The sequence below is a fragment of the Saimiri boliviensis genome, chromosome 19, assembly GCF_048565385.1.
Source record: "Saimiri boliviensis isolate mSaiBol1 chromosome 19, mSaiBol1.pri, whole genome shotgun sequence".
In the NCBI taxonomy this organism is placed as follows: Eukaryota; Metazoa; Chordata; class Mammalia; order Primates; family Cebidae; genus Saimiri; species Saimiri boliviensis.
In genome coordinates, this window is record NC_133467.1 from 25,531,546 (window position 1) to 25,549,065 (window position 17,520).

The following is a 17,520-nucleotide window of genomic DNA, read 5'->3' on the forward strand; positions in this document are numbered from 1 at the left end:
GTGGATGGCAAGGCTAAAAGAGCGCACTGAAACATGTGCTCACTTGGCCTTCAGTAGTCGCAGACACCCACCCCTAGACACTATCATTTGGCTGGAGCCCAAAAAGTGCTCACCCAGCTCCTGTACCTGCCAGTCTAAGTGCTTCCCTTTCCATAAGAGGTTTGAGCGTGTGGCAGCCAAACATATGAGCCACTCCCTGTCGCACGTTCTTCAAGGGGGATCAGGGGAACTCTTCTTGTTTCAATTTGAATGCAAAAAGCAAGTGAAAAAGGACAGGACAGGGAAGCCTTGGATCTATCATAATTCAGATGAAAAAAGACGGTTAATTGACTGACTGTAAATTCATTATAACAGATGAGTCAGTTGCTTTAAAACAATTTTTTATATTTCAAAACAAATATCAGAAAATGTTATATTAAATATATTAACATTTATATTAAAATGTAATATTTAAATATCTATCCTTTTTATCTTCATTATAAAAAAATTATAATAAGCCAACAGTAAGTTTTCAAAGACAATAATAAGCAAAAGGTAATGGCAATGTCTGCAACAAAGTCTGAAGAACTGGAATACTGTCTAATTCTGTGAATGACTAAAAGATAAAGGTTCTAGAAATCAGATGACATAATGGGAAGCTTCTGAAGGAATCAAGAGACATTTAGGACAGATTTCTTCCCCCATCTCAGCTTTGACTGTTTCTTCATGCTGAACATAAATTGCCTAGCATCATTGCAATTTAAATCCTACCCAGCCTGTAAGATACAGTTTCAGCTCGACCTTCTCCAAAGCCTTCTCTGATCCTCCCAGCTAGAAACACTTTTCCCTCCACCCTGAATTTTCATGGATTCACATATACTTCTCAAGAATCTTCTCAATTTCTGTTTTATTACGTTTTCATATGTTTTCTCTATAAGATACATTTATTGAGAACAAAATAAATTTTTGTATCTTATTCAACTTCAGTGGTGTTACTGAATATAGTATTGTATCTTGCCCATTGGAGACAAAAAGAAACAACAGGCCAGGAATAGTGGCTCACGCCTGTAATCCCAGCACTTTGGGAGGCCAAGGTGGATCATCTGAGGCCAGGAATTCAATATCAGGCTGGCCAACATGGTGAAACCCAGTCTCTATTAAAAATACAAAAATTAGCTGGGCATGGTGACACATACCTATAATCCTGGCTACTTGGGAGGCTGAGGCAGAAAACTTGCCTGAATCCAGGAGCCTAAGGTTGCAGTGAGCTGAGGTCACGCTACTATACTCCAGCCTGGGCAACAGAGTAAGACTCCATCTCAGAAAAAAAAAAAAAGGAAGTAACATAGCTCAAAGGGTAAAAGAATGGTTCTGGGCTGGGTTCACACCTCTAATCCCATCATTTTGGGAGGCCAAGGCAGGCAGATCATCTGAGGTTGGGAGTTCAAGGCCAGCCTGACCAACATGGAGAAACCCCATCTCTACTTAAAACATACAAAATTAGCTGGGTGTGGTGGTGCATGCCTATAATCCTAGCTACTCAGGAGGCTGAGGCAGGATAATCAGTTGAACCTGAGAGGCAGAAGTTGCGGTGAGCCACGATTGCGCCATTGCACTCCCACCTGGATAAGAGCGAAACTCCATCTCAAAAAAAAAAAAAAAAAAAAGAATGGTTCTACTCCCATTTATAGGTATCTGGGTGACCTTCATCAAGCGTAAACATCTCTTAGCCTCAATTCCCTTATCTATAAAAAGAGAAAAACAATGTTTCATGAGGTTTTTTTAAGAATTAAATGAGATAATCTATAGAAAATGTTTAAATAATCCAGTAAATAATAAATGCTAGCCACTATCATCAGATTCTAGTACAAATTATAACAAACTGTTTTATAAAAAATTACTACTTTATAATAAATCAATTTGTAATAAATTGTTGAATGAAAAGACTTAAATTGTGACAATGACTTCCAGAAGACCTTTAATTTCTTAAAAGATGAGGCACTCAACTTCTAAGGCCAAGATTCAAAAGAGTATAGAAAACCGAGTTGTATAACCAGAGAACAGGTAACAGAAACTACTGTGTTCCGTGTCAGTGCATGAACCCAGGCACAGGGTAGATAACCATGTGTCAGAAGTACTGATGAAAGAGGTCTGCCCTTTGCATTAAAAGTGAGCCAAACTTTAATATTTGTCCAATATTCCTTTTCCCCTCAATATTTCTTTATATCAAAATAGTTGTTTTAGTTTTTCCTACCAAACCTTGTAAAACTTTAAACAACTTCTTTACTTTTCCATCTATCATCTAAAATAGAGTTGATCAGGTTTAATTTAGGAGAAAATCCTGTGGTAAAGAGAACAACAGCCCATCAAAGACTGGCCTAATAATCATCCTAATCCCTGGAAGCTGTGAATTTGTTACCTTACATGGCAAAAGGAATTTTGCAAATCCGATGAAGTTCAGGATAAGTGTCCTTTAAACAAAAGATGGGGACAGGAGAGTCATAGAAGGAAATATGATGATGGAAGCAGGGTTGAGGGGAGGAGAGGGACAGGAAAGGGTGGGAGGGAAACAGACTTGATGATGCTATACATCTGGCTTTGAAGATGGAGGAAGGGGCCACAAGCCAAGGAGTGCAAGTGGCCTCTAGAACCTGGAAGAGAAGAAAATGGACTTTCCATAGGGCCTCCAGAAAAAATAAAGCACTTACAACACTCTGATTTTAGGACTCTGACCTCCCAAACGGTATGATAGTAAGTTTGTGTTTTGTTTTACCCAGCAATTCTACTCCTAGGTATATATCCCAAAGAATCGAAAACTGGGACTCAAACAGATACTTGTACACCAAAGTTCACTGCAACATTATTCATAATAGCCAAACAGTGAAAACAATCCAGCTATCCATTAACAGATAAATGTATAAACAAAATGTAGTATATACATACAATGGAATATTATATAAAAAATAGAGTTCTGATACATGCTACAACATGGAAGAACCTTGAAAACATAGAACAGTTACCAAAGGTTGAGGAGAAGGAGGATTGGGGAAATATCACCTTTCCCAAGGGACGTATCCTCGTGCAAACAACCATGCTATAAAAAATGTTACTACTCCCTTCTATCTCTTTCCTTTCTGGTGATAGGATACTATTTTGGCAAAATAATCCAATGTTCCATTTTCTTAATTCCTGAGCTTGGACTGCTGATCTAGGCTATGGAAAGGTAACACAGCTGAACCTTGAACAATGGAGTTAAGGGTGTCAACCCCATAAACAGTTGAAAATCTGCATGTAACCTCTGACACCCATAAAACTCAAGTACTAATAGCCTACTGTTGACCAGAAGCCGTACTGATAACATAAACAGTTGTCTAAAATCTATTTGTATGTTATATGTATTATATACTATATTCTTACAATAAAGTAAGCTAAAGAAAATCTTAAGTGAGAGAAAATATATTTTCTACTCATTAAGTGGAAGTGGATCATCACAAGGATCTTCATCTTTGTCTTCATGCTGAGTAGGCTAAGAAGGGAGGAACAGAAGAGGTCTTGCTGACTCAGAAATGGGCAGAAGACAAAAAGCTGGAAGAGGAGGCAGGAGAGGGAGGCACACTTGGTGTAACTTTATGAAAATATATTGTAATTTCTGACTGTTTTACTTTATTTGTCTAAAAAATGTTTCTATATGCTACCAATCCTTCTTCCACCATGCGCTTTAGTTTCAGTGCCCACATCATAAAAGGGTCCATGCTGTAAAAAGCAAAAAGCAATCTTTAATAGGATATAGATAAGGCTGTCCAGATCATAAACTCGATTGCATCTGTACAGAACAGTACTGTTAGCCTATTCCTTCCTGCCTTAAATCTTGGTGCTCATGTCTTTCCTTACTAATAAATGTCCTCTGTAGCATTTTTTCCCTTTCAGAGTAGGGCACTTTTGTCTGCATTAAAACGTGTTCAGGCAGATAGGCAGATATCCTTTCTCTTCAATGATTTTTCTTCTTCTTCTTTTTTTTTTTTTTTTTTTTTCTTGGGTAGAGATAGGGTCCAGCTATGGTGCCCAGGCTGGTCTCAAACTCTTGGGTTTAGTGGATTCTCCTACCTTGGCCTACCAAAGCACTGAGATTACAGGTGTGAGCCATCACAGATAGGCTTCAGTGATTTTCTTCACGGCATTTGAGAACTTGAGATCTCCTGCCACTTGGTTCGAAAAAGCTGCTTCTCCCATTATCCTAACACTTTGAAAGCCAAACATCTTTCTAAAATTATCAAACCATCCTTTGCTGGCATTAAATTATCCAGCTTTAGATCCTTCACCTGCCCTTTAAGTTGTCATAATGACGGTGCTTCCTCTCAAATCACATTAGATTCTAAAGGTATGCCTTTCTTATAGCAATCCTGCACCCATGTAAAAGCTGCATTTTTCCTTTTTCTTTTTTGAGACAGGGTATCACTCTGTCACCCAGACTGTAGTGCAGTGGTGTGATATCGGCTCATGACAGCCTTGACTTCCTAAGCTCAGGTGATTCTTCCAGCTCATCCCCCCAAGCAGCTGGTACTACAGGTGTGCGCTACCACGCCTGGCTAATTTTTTATATTTTTAATAGAGACAGGTTTCAGCACGTTACCCATGCTGGTCTGGAACTCTTGGGCTCAGGCAATCTGCCCGCCTCGGCCTCCCAAAGTGCTGAGATTACAGGCGTGAGCCACTGCGCTGGAGATAAAGTATTTCGCAAAAAGTTCAAGCTTTTTGTGTCTGTTGGTGTAGCTGCAGCGATGGCTTCATGCATTTCCTCTTCTTTTTTTTTTTAAATAATGGTCCTTAAACTTAATTTACTTGCCTTGAAATGGAGGGCAAATGCAACTGCAGACCTCAATCTACGGTACAATTCAAATTTTTCCTGTAAGATCATGACTTGTCTCTGCTTTGGGAAGCACTTTCAGTACCACCAGTGGAACTTTGTATAGGTCTTATGGTATTACTTAAGGCTTAGGTTATTGCACTACAGGATGAAAAATACCCAAGAACAAAGAGAGATCACTTTTTACTGCAATACACAATTTACTTGATGAACTATTCACTGTGATGTGATTAGGGTCACACAGCATTTTAAATGGATACTCACAATACTTGAGATCACCGCAATAGCAACAAGAGGTGGCTACAAAATTATTACAGTATTACAGTAGGTACTGCAGTTAACTTTGTGCAACTAAAATTTAATACTGTGCTGTTTACATTTGCTTATATTTCTCTAGACTGAATGGTGCCATGTATGCGGTCTCTGAGTGTTTGTGTGCATAGGTTTTGAAATATTTTAAGTTTTTATAATTTTAATAGATGTGGATATTTCATGGTAATAAATGACAAAACAGAACAGCATCTACATATATTTATGCATTCGTTATATACCTTTTAAATTTTTTCAATATTTCACATTTCATCTGTTTTTCCAAACTGTTGCAAATCTTAAAAAAAAAAATCCGCCGGGCACGGTGGCTCACGCCTGTAATCCCAGCACTTTGTGAGGCCAAGGCAGGCGGATCACGAGGTCAAGAGATAGAGACCATCCTGGCCAACATGGTGAAAGCCTCTCTCTACTAAAAAAATACAAAAATTAGCTGGGCATGGTGGCACATGCCTGTAGTCACAGCAACTAGGGAGGCTGAGGCAGGAGAATTGCTTGAACCCGGGAGGCAGAGGTTGCAGTAAGCTGAGATTGCGCCACTGCACTCCAGCCTGGCACTTGGTGACAGAGTGAGACTCTATCTCAAAAAAAAAATAAATAAATAAAAATAAAAGTAAAATAAAAATAAAATAAATAAAAATCCAACATATTTAATGAAAAAATATCTGCATCTAAGTAAACCCGTGCAGCTCAAATCTATGTTATTCAAGGATCAACTGTATAACTATGTTGGCTGGATATGCTAACACATTTATTTTCTTTGAGCCTGACCCTCAATAGGCTTATCAATCCTTTTTATAAATCTACTTAACCTTATAAGAGTATTTTAACAATAAAGTATATATAATAAAGTGGCTAGCCACACACCTACAGTAAGAATTCAAAAAAACAGTAGCTGCTGTCATTATTATTAATATAGCCCTGCCTCCTTCTCAGGTGACCACCTCAACTACTTTAATGAGAAAAATGAGGCAATCTGATGTGAGTCAATGCTCAGTTTTGCTTCTCCCTTCCACTTCAATTTTCTCTGTCATTGTATATTATTTGCTTCTTCTCCCTAGTTTTAGAGAAATGGGGTAGTCTTTTTTCATTTTCAGAGTCAACCCTTCATTCTGCACTTCCGATCCCAGCCCTTCACCCCTACCTTGGTTCAATTAATTGTATTTCTTTCTCCACTCTCCTGCTCCCTGATGGGTCCTTGCACCTGACCTATAAACATACTCAAATTTCCTCACAGAAACACTTACTTAATACCACTATGGCACTTTTTAATACCTCTTCTTGAATTACTTACCATAATCTATCCAGAATCAGTTACCTATTTATTAGTATTATCTCTTAATGAATTGTTAACTCCTTAAAGACTGAGGGTTATTTCACCTATTTTCACTGTATATTCTAGTAACACCAATTATAGTACTTTACACGCAGAACAGGCACTTACTGAATATATTTTTTAAAAACCTAAACAATAGATTTTCTGCGAACATATAAGGGCTATTTTGACAAAAAGAGCATCATTTGATTTTTGCTTCTCAAATCACTGACAGAAGAAAGACAAAGAATTAACGTATCGACACAATCTTAAAATAATTTTACAATATCATTCTCCTTAAAGTCTCACAAATCAAAATTATTACAATTGTAAACATTTCAGGAAAAAATGATCTATACAAATGTATTCTGAATCCAGAAATGGTGAGGCTTTAGTATTATTATAATGCTAAGGATTCTTTCCCTTAAACATTTTACTTGTTTTTCATAAACCACCACAAAATAATAGTTAACTAACAAACAATTCAAGAGTCTGAAGGTTCATTTGTTGTATGCTTAAATAAAAACAAATTTGTAAGCATATAATTATCTAAATAAACCATAATTTTATGCCTAATGTATCAAACACAGTTAAGCAAATATGCAAAGTCTATGACAGGAACCAGTTTGCCACACATTCCATACTAAAAAAGGGCAAGAAATTCACAAGACTGTTTCAAAAAGTGCTCCAGTTAAAACATATAGGTCTGGACATATACAAAATGTTGCTTAAATTTTCAGTTTTATTTTATTGCACTTCCTGGGGAAACTCACATGTAGGCTGCATATCCTAAACCTGCCTTTATTTCCTGGCTGGTTTTGTGCCTCAATTTCCTATTCTTTGAAATAATGGTATCTAACTTGTCAAAAGAATTTAACTTGAAATCAGGTGATGCACACAGTGCATTAGGAAAAAACATGTCACAGACGTTTTATTAAGTGTTATAGTTGCAGGCTGGGTGCGGTGGCTCACGCCTGTAATCCCAGCACTTTGGGAGGCCAAGGCCGGCAGATCACCTGAGATCAGGAGTTCAAGACCAGCCTTGCCAACATGATGAATCCCCTTCTCTACTAAAAATACAAAAAATTAGCTGGGCATAGTGGTAGGCTTCTATAATCCCAGCTACTTGGGAGGCTGAGGCAGGAGAATTGCTTGAACCCGGGAAGCAGGAGGTTGCAGTAAGCTGAGATCTCGCCATTGGCCTCCAGCCTTGGCAACAAGAGTGAAACTCCAACTCAAAAAAAAAAAAAAAAAAAAAGGGTTGTAGTTGCTCAATAAATGGTAACTGCTGAAACTGCTATTACAGTAGTAGCATTAAAAGTCCATACAGGGATTTCCATGGAGTCTGATGTTATGGATATTTTCAGTGTTTTCCAATCATTCTGCTTCTCTTTTCTTAGGAAAAAAAAAAGTATGTTTCTTCTTTGAAGCTGTTCTTCAGGCACAGGTGTCTGGCCCACCACCCCACCCCCTAATCTCTTAAGGGGGTCTGCTGCCCTATTTCTCCCTGTAAACATTTCCCACACCTAAGCTAGGTGGCTGAAGCACCAGCACTGCATAGGAACCAGTGCTACGCAAGAAAGAAAGATGGAGTCCAAACGAGGGACAGAGAAATAACAAAGAGGAGACTGTGTCTGACAGTTCAGACAGGACACAATGCTGCCCTTCCCCTTCTCAAGAAATACTACAGGAGTCTACTTGGCTAGCCTCAGTAAGAGTACTATGAAGTGTGTTAAACAAAACAGGGGTGAACAGGGAAGTCCCACAGCTCAGTTTCGTATAAAGTGGTAGGTACAGTTTAGAGATTAGCATAAGCATCTCCATGTATAGGACATTTTACAGCAAAAGACATGTAGGCAGGAAACTGCTATATTAGTTCAACTCAGCCATTTACCATAAATTAAGAGGGCCTTTCATTATTACCATCACTCATAGTTGAGCATTTTTAAAATCGTAAGTCAAAAGGAATCCCTCTCTGCAAGTGAAAAACCTAGTTTTTGGAAACAAGTACTTTCTGTGCATCCTTGTCTTCTTATTTGGTTTACTATTTTGATTTATGCCTTTACCAAAAACCAGGGAAGTCCTTGTATCGTCTCTGGCAAATGAGAAAGATACATAATCTTACATCCTATAAGCAATATACTGACTCAAGAGTATGAGCTGTGGAGACAAACCATCCTTTATGGATTTACCTTTCTCTCATGGGGCCTCAGTATTCTCATTTATATGATAATTTTCTCCTGATAAAAGGTTTAATGAAGTATAACATTTTAAAATTACCAAATAAAAGAATGTATTAAAAATGTGTATCTGTTTATAACTACTGATACTATCATAACTTTTAATATAATTTCTATCAAATGTAGGGCAGATAAAATTTACTATTTTGATTAACATCTGTAAGAAAAATAACATTTTACTGAATGGTCACTGTGTAGCTGGCATTTTCCTTAACATGTCACATATATTATCTCCTCTAATACTCAAAATGACCTGAAATATATTATCGTTTTATAACTGAATAAATTAAGTCTCAAAAAGATTGGGGAAATAGCCTAAAGTCACATAGTAAGTGGTAAATCCATAATTCATACCCAAAAACTATCTGACCCAAAGGACAATTTTCCTAACTGCTGCATAGTTTCTCTGATAGAAGCAAAACAACAAGGCTATCTGCAGAAGAAAGTTAGATAAGCTTAAACAAACATAATCCCTCCCAGTTTCCTTAAGGACTGAATCATATCTGACAACTCAATACTGAAACTGGTCTATATTTCTGCCAAATATGAGTCCTAGTTAGGTAGAAAGTTTCTTTGTGCTCTACTAGAGTTAATTAAAAAGCTAGATCAGAAAACTGTTACCTGTGTTGCCATCTCCACTCTCCATAGATGGTTTACTGGTTTCTGACGGATTGTTCATTCTTGAGTCTGCAATAAATCAGAGGTGAATAAGGTTTTTAAAAAACTGGGTATGGAGATGGGATTGAGGAGTCAAAACTGCAGCAGAAAAAAGGGTTAACTAATATAATAATCACATAGTTCAAGGAGACTCAGTGTATGCATGGCAGGCTAAAACATTAGAAATTGTAATAAAAGGTTATCTGGGAAAAATTCAAAATTGCCCAGACCCTGAAGGGATTCACAAACTGTCTTTTTAAAGAATTCTGATGTAATCTGAAAAAAATTAGAAAGTCTGATATATAAAAGGAATAAATGCTTTGTAATGTGAATTACAAAATATATTCAAGAAGTAAAACTGGAGAGAAGGGAAGCACCTCACAAAATAAAATGTTATTCCCAAATAAAGTATCTTTCTCAATATGCAATGATATTCATTCATTATAACCAAAACGATCCACTGGTAATCTTGATAATAGATGGGACACTAACTTATGAACTAAAGAAAAACAAAGTCTAAGATAAATTATCTCCAAATTTACACCACTCCCCAACCAAACCAAACAAGTTAAAGTGAGAACATATGAAATTCATACCTCAACTACAAACCAGTACAATAAGTCACACCATAAGGCATAACAGATATAGTTATTAATTTCAAAACTGAACTACAAACACACCCACTCAGAAGTAATACTACCTCGATATCCTAAATGAAACTGCTACTATGAGTTTATCATTTCTGGGTGGGTTATCTATTTTTTTATTTCCATAAAGTTTTCATCAAGCAATATTGGGTATCCCAGAAAATACACTAAGAGAAGAGACAAGAACTCTGCTTTCCTTCTAACTCTTTGAAAGGGTAAGAAATGGAACATATAGAAATATATCTTATTCTACTACTGTAGACTCAAACTTCGAATATTTATAATCAAACAAATTTACTGTCAAATAAGTTCAGCCTTCCCCCCCATTAACTTATTTAGTGATTAAATAAGTTAAAACATTTAACTTATTTAACAGAGAACAAATGTTAAAACTATATTGTGTTTTTGACCAAAGAACACATTTGGTCATACGCTTAAACATCTAACTAGGAAATCAAAACAATCACTAGATAGAATTCTCAACCATGTTCTTCACAGTCGAATTATCCCCATGGATAACAGATGAGAAAAAAACATCAGGAGTCTTTCTTTTATAAATTTCACTTACAATAAGATGTGTAATAGCTTTTCTAATACAGTAAGTTTCTGTAACTGATGCTTGTCTTATGGGCTTAGGTAGTTCTGTCACAACTTTGGTTTGGTTTTCTAATGTTCAAAGGGTTCAAATTCATACGTTTGTGGTTGTAAATGAGGGCAGTTCTACAACTTGCTTCTCCTCACTGTCCAGAGAAATCTAGATGTCATCTGAAAGCATATTAAGGTTTGCAAGGAAAAGGTGTATAACTTAGTGAAAATGAGCTTTTGAATAACAACCAAAATCTTATGAAAGTCAACAGAGATCACAACAAATGTAATGGAATATACCATTAACATACACAATGCTCAATGCTTCCTTTAAATGAATTTTAATGGAAAGTAGAAAAAATGATCAATCAGTTAACATGAATAAAAGGAGTAACAGTTTTCTCACCTATGTGGGCACCAAAGAAATAAAGCAGCATAATTTTTTTTTCCTTTCTTTTCGTAATGCTGTTTTTTTTTCTTTTTTTTTTTTAATTGTATTTTAGGTTTTGGGGTATGTGAAGAACATGCAAGATTGTTGCATAGGTACACACGTGGCAGTGTGATTTGCTGCCTTCCTCCCCCTCACCTGTATCTGGCATTTCTCCCCATGCCATAGCAGCATAATTCTTAACAAGTCATGAGCCCCACCTTGTACAATTCATATTCTAATTTTCCCATCTAAAAATTAAAGATTATGTCACAGGGATTTTTAAGTGAATCTTCTCAGAGTCTTCTACTGAATTGTCAAGAGCTTCAAAAGCATTAAACAAAATTATCTCACATACACACAAAAATAAAACATTACTTCACATACACACAAAAATAGAGTTGCACTGGGAACTCTATTGTGACTTTTTAAATAATGGGAAGACTGTTTAAATAATGTTTACAATTAAGTGAAAGTAAGAGATATAATTTCTAATTCTAAAATGAAATGTTAGAATCTTCCAAAAAAGTTTTTTTTTTTTTCCTTTTTTAAATTCCCAACTAAGTAAATGTCAAGAGTAAATACAAGATTTAATTCCTGACATAAATTTGTTGTTCGCGTCATTGACCCTTTCCGTAGTGGCTTTTACTGCGCTGGGCAGATACTGCTACCCTAGGTTTAGGCCATGCCTTCCACACAAGAATTCAAATATTTTCAATATGAAGGCGATAGGAGCAGCCTCAATTTTCAAGTGTGGAAAATGACAATATATTTTTAAAAAGTCATTTGCAAAAGTTTTAAACGTAAGATATCCAAGTCCTAGAGTTCATATCATTTAACTTTCCAAGTGACTAGAGGTAACTTTAAAAAGTCTCAATAATTCTGCATACAGACAGAACTCCACAAAAAATATGACCACCGTTAGCCACCGTATATCTAAAAACCAAGGTGCCTTGATTTCTCTGAAATCTCTGTCACCAAAGATGGTTTAAATATATCTAAGCTGGCATCTTCCTCTCCAAAAGGCTTGCTGCTCTATGGAGAAAACTCTAAAATGAGGTTTTCCGACATTCAAAATTGTAGTTATCTACAGTATATACTTGATTTTAAAAAATAAGAGAGACTAATCCTAGCAAAAATTTGAAAACAGTTAATAGTTTCTAAAAATCTGGAAATTGATCAACAGATCTACTGCAGCAACCATTACAATTACCCTCTTTATTAACATTTATGAAAACTATTCTGCACTGTGACTCAACCTTATTTTTCAGGGAGCATTTTGGTTTTTGTATAAGACATTCTCATTAGGTATGAAAAACATTTTCATTAATATGTATATATTATCTATTACAGTTATGCCTTGTTTCAGATTTAAGATGTCTTTATAACTACATGAAATGTTCTCAATAGGCATTTCCAAAAAGCAAAAATGTTCATTCAAGCTGAACTCTAAATTCAATATATTTACTAATAAAACCCTCTGAACCAGAAGAGCCAGTCACAGGGAGGGACCCACTGCAAATTCAAGTAAGCTTGTGCTTTGCAAATGCTTTCCTCCTCCCTAGCTCAGTCCAACTCTCTCCCTCCCCCCACATAGTCTGCATACGCGATTAAGCATTTATGCATAGTCAACCCCACACACGCTATTTCCATATTAAAGCTTCTAAGAGAAGAACTGTGCTGGTACCCACCTAGAACATAGTCACTGCAGTCCAGCATTGCTGTGAAATCTTCTAGAGGAGCAGAGTCCAAACAAGGAAGAAACAGGTAGCGATTTGGGGTGGGGAAAGAAGGTACTACTATTTCTAACAAATCTACACTATGTTCTTAAGAGAAAAGAGGGGGAGTGGGTAGGGTAGAAAGTGGATTAAGGGGAAAAGCAAAATACGACTTCTGTTACACCATAGCAATCTTCAACTGAATAAGGAAACTTCAGTTGCTCAGAGGAGTTTTAGTCTCTCCTACCAGCTAGGACTGACATTGTCAAGGCAACTGAAGCATGAAAAAGTTCCTCTTTTTGTAATAAAATAGAAACAAAGATTGCAGCTGGCAGTTTCCATAATGAAGCTTAATCAGTATGCACGTGATTAGGGCCTTATGCAAATCTCTTCTCGTTAGCACAGCAGCCAGCACTTTGAAGTCCATGAACAATTCATTTACAGAATATACTGAAAGCACTCCCTGCATAATTTAAATCATTGCATAAATATTTATCAGTCCATTTGCATATTAATTGGCAGTGCATGAAGGGAAAAATTATCTCCTGAGTGCCAGCATAATAATTAGGAGGATAAAATGAGACTTCTTCCAATGGCCTGGCTTCTTGGACCTAACTGAAGATAGTACCGGGGGAGAAGGGAGGTACAGGAGATAGAGTTCTGTTAAAATGCCACTGAAATGACATGTACAAATTAGAAACAACTCTACAGACTTAAGCACCTTTAATCTTATTCCTGCTGGCAACAATGACTTCTGTAATAAGAGGATTTGCAAAAAGCTTTCTACACAATCCAAATAATCCCAAGGAAACAATTAGCAAGGTAGAAGCAGAACACAAGGCTGTCAAGATGGTGCTAGTCTACTGATAGGGAATTTTCCAATTCTTAACACACTTCTGTCAAGAGAAAGTCCCACTTTAAGACATGGCAACAGTAAACCCAAGAGCACTGCAAAGTGTATAAAGTGTCTTAAAGAGTATAGAAATTCATTATCTACAAATCTTTTTATACTACCAAATTAACAGAATAGATCAGTTGAATGTGACCTATTATGCAGTAACCTTCCCCCATGAAAATCTATCTCAAGTAGGAAGAAGTTTGTTACTTCAAATCTCTATTGTCAAAGAGTGGGCCATGTAAATTGCGGAATTACTTAGTATTTTCAAGTAAATTTCACTTAATGAACATACATACATATATATAATCCTTACTAAACTGTTTATTTAATTTAAAGTACATTTACAAGGTAAGTCAACAACTCAAAATTCTTAAGGCATTATAACATGACAACATTACAGACTAATCATTATAGATAATTCAGAAGATTTATTTAAAAACCCATGGAGTAATAAGCATTATTATCCTTTTCTTTCCTTAAATATTAAAAAAAGAAAACTGAGGCACAGAGAACTAAAACACTTTATCCCATGTCACACTAGTAATTTGGAGTCAGGATTTAAAACTAAAATTTTCTGATATCAGAATCTTTGCTCTTGGCTATTCCTATGCATTATGGATGAGTTACACATGTAGGGAATTGCTGGGAGGTGGTAAAAGAACAGACTGAATAGTTTGTTTTCAGTGCAGTGAGGAAAGCAGTAAATGGTGGCAAAGGCATTGTGTTTAAAAGTCAGGTGTGTACAGATATACAGAATAGAGCCATAGATTTGAGGAGAGTTCTCAAATATGTCATCATACTAATAACTGCTTTTATTTAGAAGTAGTCTTCGGGGCCGGGCGCGGTGGCTCAAGCCTGTAATCCCAGCACTTTGGGAGGCCGAGGCGGGTGGATCATGAGGTCAAGAGATCGAGACCATCCTGGCCAACATAGTGAAACCCCGTCTCTACTAAAAATACAAATACTTAGCTGGGCACGGTGGCGTGTGCCTGTAATCCCAGCTACTCAGGAGGCTGAGGCAGGAGAATTGCCTGAACCCAGGATGTGGAGGTTGCGGTGAGCTGAGTTCGCGCCATTGCACTCCAGCCTGGGTAACAAGAGCGAAACTCCGTCTCAAAAAAAAAAAAAAAAAAAAAAAAAAAAAAAAAGTAGTCTTCAAGGATATCAAACGTCTGATTTTTAAAATATGTATGCAACTTTTCACAACATTAAGGTTGAAATTAAACTCAACATTCATATGAGGAAATGAAAGACAAGGTTTCAAAAAGAGGCCTTTAAAAAGATTCCCCTGCAAGTCAGTAGAGAACCAGAAACCTGAAACTTTTGGATCAGCACTCCGTATTACTAGTTTTTCTGTTTTCCAGAATCACAAAATGAATATGAGGAGAGACTTGAGGGGAGAAATTAACACTGCCATTTAGTACCTGTAATACCTGTTTAAGTTCCTTCCCTCTTTGAGTCTTAATTTTCTCATCTATAAAATGATGATGATACCCCTTTCATGAGGTTATTGTGAGATAAATGTTCTCATGCTTCTCAAATAAGTGTGTGGACTGGAGGAATGTGATGCAGTTGTGCCAGGGCAGACATCAAGTTGCTGGATAAACATGGTTCATCTTTTGAAAGCATCAATATAATTTAGTATTTCACACTACTTTGTATTAAAATAAGAAGAGAATACAAATTTCAAATGAGTTTTTAAGGTAGAATATGTTGGATTATACGAATTATCCTTGGTGAGAAAAGATGAAAAGCAATGGTGAATGTGACTAGATTATAGTAGGTATCAATAAATGTTTATCTCCCTCCCCTTCTGCCTTTACGAAATTTTTAATTTATTGCTTGCACCTATTATAAGATATTTCTGCAACTTACCATCTTGCCTTTTCTACTTTATGTAATAACATCTTTAAACTACCTTTCTAGTGGCAGTGTGGTCTTTCATATATTAGCTAAGGATGACTTGGAGCCAGACAACCATTGCTGACAAAGAAATGTGTCTGTACCCAACAGGAACAGCACCTTTCTAGTGAAATAGCCTCCTCCTAGGCTAAGAGAGTCCCATAGGGCCTGTGTACAGCAGGGAGGCTATAGTTTACCAGCCCACACAGGCTACTATTTAGCGTGGGACCTCCTTCCCCTCTACTGCAAAGCTCACCCAGGAAAAAAGCTCACTTTGCTACAGTGGGAAAGAAAGGCAAGAAAAACCCCTTTCTGCCACTCTTGATCTAGGTACTCTATTCATTTTAGAGGGTAAGTTTAACCACCAGGAGTTTGTCCAAGCCTCTACAGATGGATTGGGAGAGGGATGGCCACCATCTCTCGCCTGTACACCCCAACCATGGCACATTTATGTCCAAAAGAAGAAAACAACTGCTTTTCCCACAAAGTTCAGATGTTTATTTCACGTGGTCAGCTGTCTGAAATACTAGCAAACAATCACTTAGATTAAAACTTAGCCTAGAAAGAACACCCCTTATACAAAGGAAAACCATTTCTGAGAGGTTTGTTGGATTGCTGGTCATTCATACTTCAGCAAAAATTAATACAGTCCCACTGTATTAATTAAGTCCCACTGTATTATTAAGCACTGCCAAATAAGCAATCTGAAGGATAACCTTACTCCATAAAAAGTAAACTTGAGGCCTAGTTAATGACTCTTAGGGTCACATAGCTACTAACAGAGAGCTTGGGTATTGTGGGGTTGGGGACTCAAGCAACATAAGGATGCATGAGAGGAAGACAAGTAAAATGAAATATGTAAAAACTCTTATCCCATGAGACTGAGATCAGTAATTGGTTGGTCGAACAAAACCATCAACCTGAATATCATAAACACATGTACATAATCATTTTATTTTAACCCAAAGCATATAAATATACACTTATTCACCAACCTTTTGGGCCAAAGCCTTTTCTTTGAGTTTGGATCCAAACTGCAAAGTTTTTTAAGCTTTTCACTGAAAATCACATTTTCATTTTACATTGTACATATATGTACAGACTATTAAAAACTCAAGAAAAGCTCCATAAAACAATGCTCATTTCCAGGTATAAATGTATTGTAATGTGTTCTAAAATAATTCTTTAAAAAAATTTTTGACCTCAACCCATTAAATTGACTTTATGTCCTACAGATTAAAAAACACCTCTTTAAAAGAAGGGCAAGAATTATAAGACACATGAGGCAATCTGAGTGCATAATCCTTTTATATTTTTTTTAAGAATAATTTATCCCTAGTATTTTATAGCTCTCTTGCACATATCTAACTCAGCATTTTTTAGTAATTACCCTTTATCAAATCTTTCCAAAAAATTTAACTTAATTTTCACAGAAACATCATCTCTTTTCTATTCTTTTCCTTAGTTTATGTAATTATTTAAATTGTGTAATTAAGCCAGTTGTGGTGGCACATACCTATAATCCCAGTACTTTGGGAGGCGGGGGCAGACAGATTACCTGAACTTGGAGTTTGAGACCAGCCTGACCAACATGGTAAAAACCTATCTCTACTAAAAATACAAAAATTAGCCAGGTATGATGGCATGCGCCTGTAGTTCCAGCTACTCAGCAGGCTGAGGCACGAGAATCCCTTGAACCTGGGAGGCAGAGGTTGTAGTCAGCTGAGATGGAGCCACTGCACACCTGCCTGGGCAACAGAAAGAAAATCTGTCTATAAATAAATATAATGTGATTAAAATTAGTACAACTAGCATGGACAGTATTGGGAGAACAAACAAGTAAATCGTTCTTGGTAACTTTACAACTCAACTGGTAGACATACCATGGAGTAAGTCTTCAGCATGCTATAGGGAATCAGATAGTGCTTCAAACAGGAATGGGCTGTCAGTTAATCTCATCA

The 17,520-nt window shown here is 36.7% G+C and overlaps 1 protein-coding gene across 5 annotated transcripts in view; it reads right to left on the bottom strand.

Moving 5' to 3' along the window:
• The window catches only part of POU2F1 (POU class 2 homeobox 1), a 187,635-nt gene that overhangs the window by 70,472 nt on the left and 99,643 nt on the right, over positions 1 to 17,520 (bottom strand). For 3 of the 5 annotated variants that reach the window (XM_003928083.3, XM_003928085.4, XM_074390104.1), the window contains exon 2: positions 9,347 to 9,412. In XM_003928083.3, the coding sequence (XP_003928132.1) occupies positions 9,347 to 9,412 (66 nt within the window). Of the gene's footprint in view, positions 1 to 9,346; positions 9,413 to 12,732; positions 14,716 to 17,520 lie in introns of those variants that run through there. The other 2 variants (XM_074390103.1, XM_074390105.1) reach the window with 2 other exon arrangements.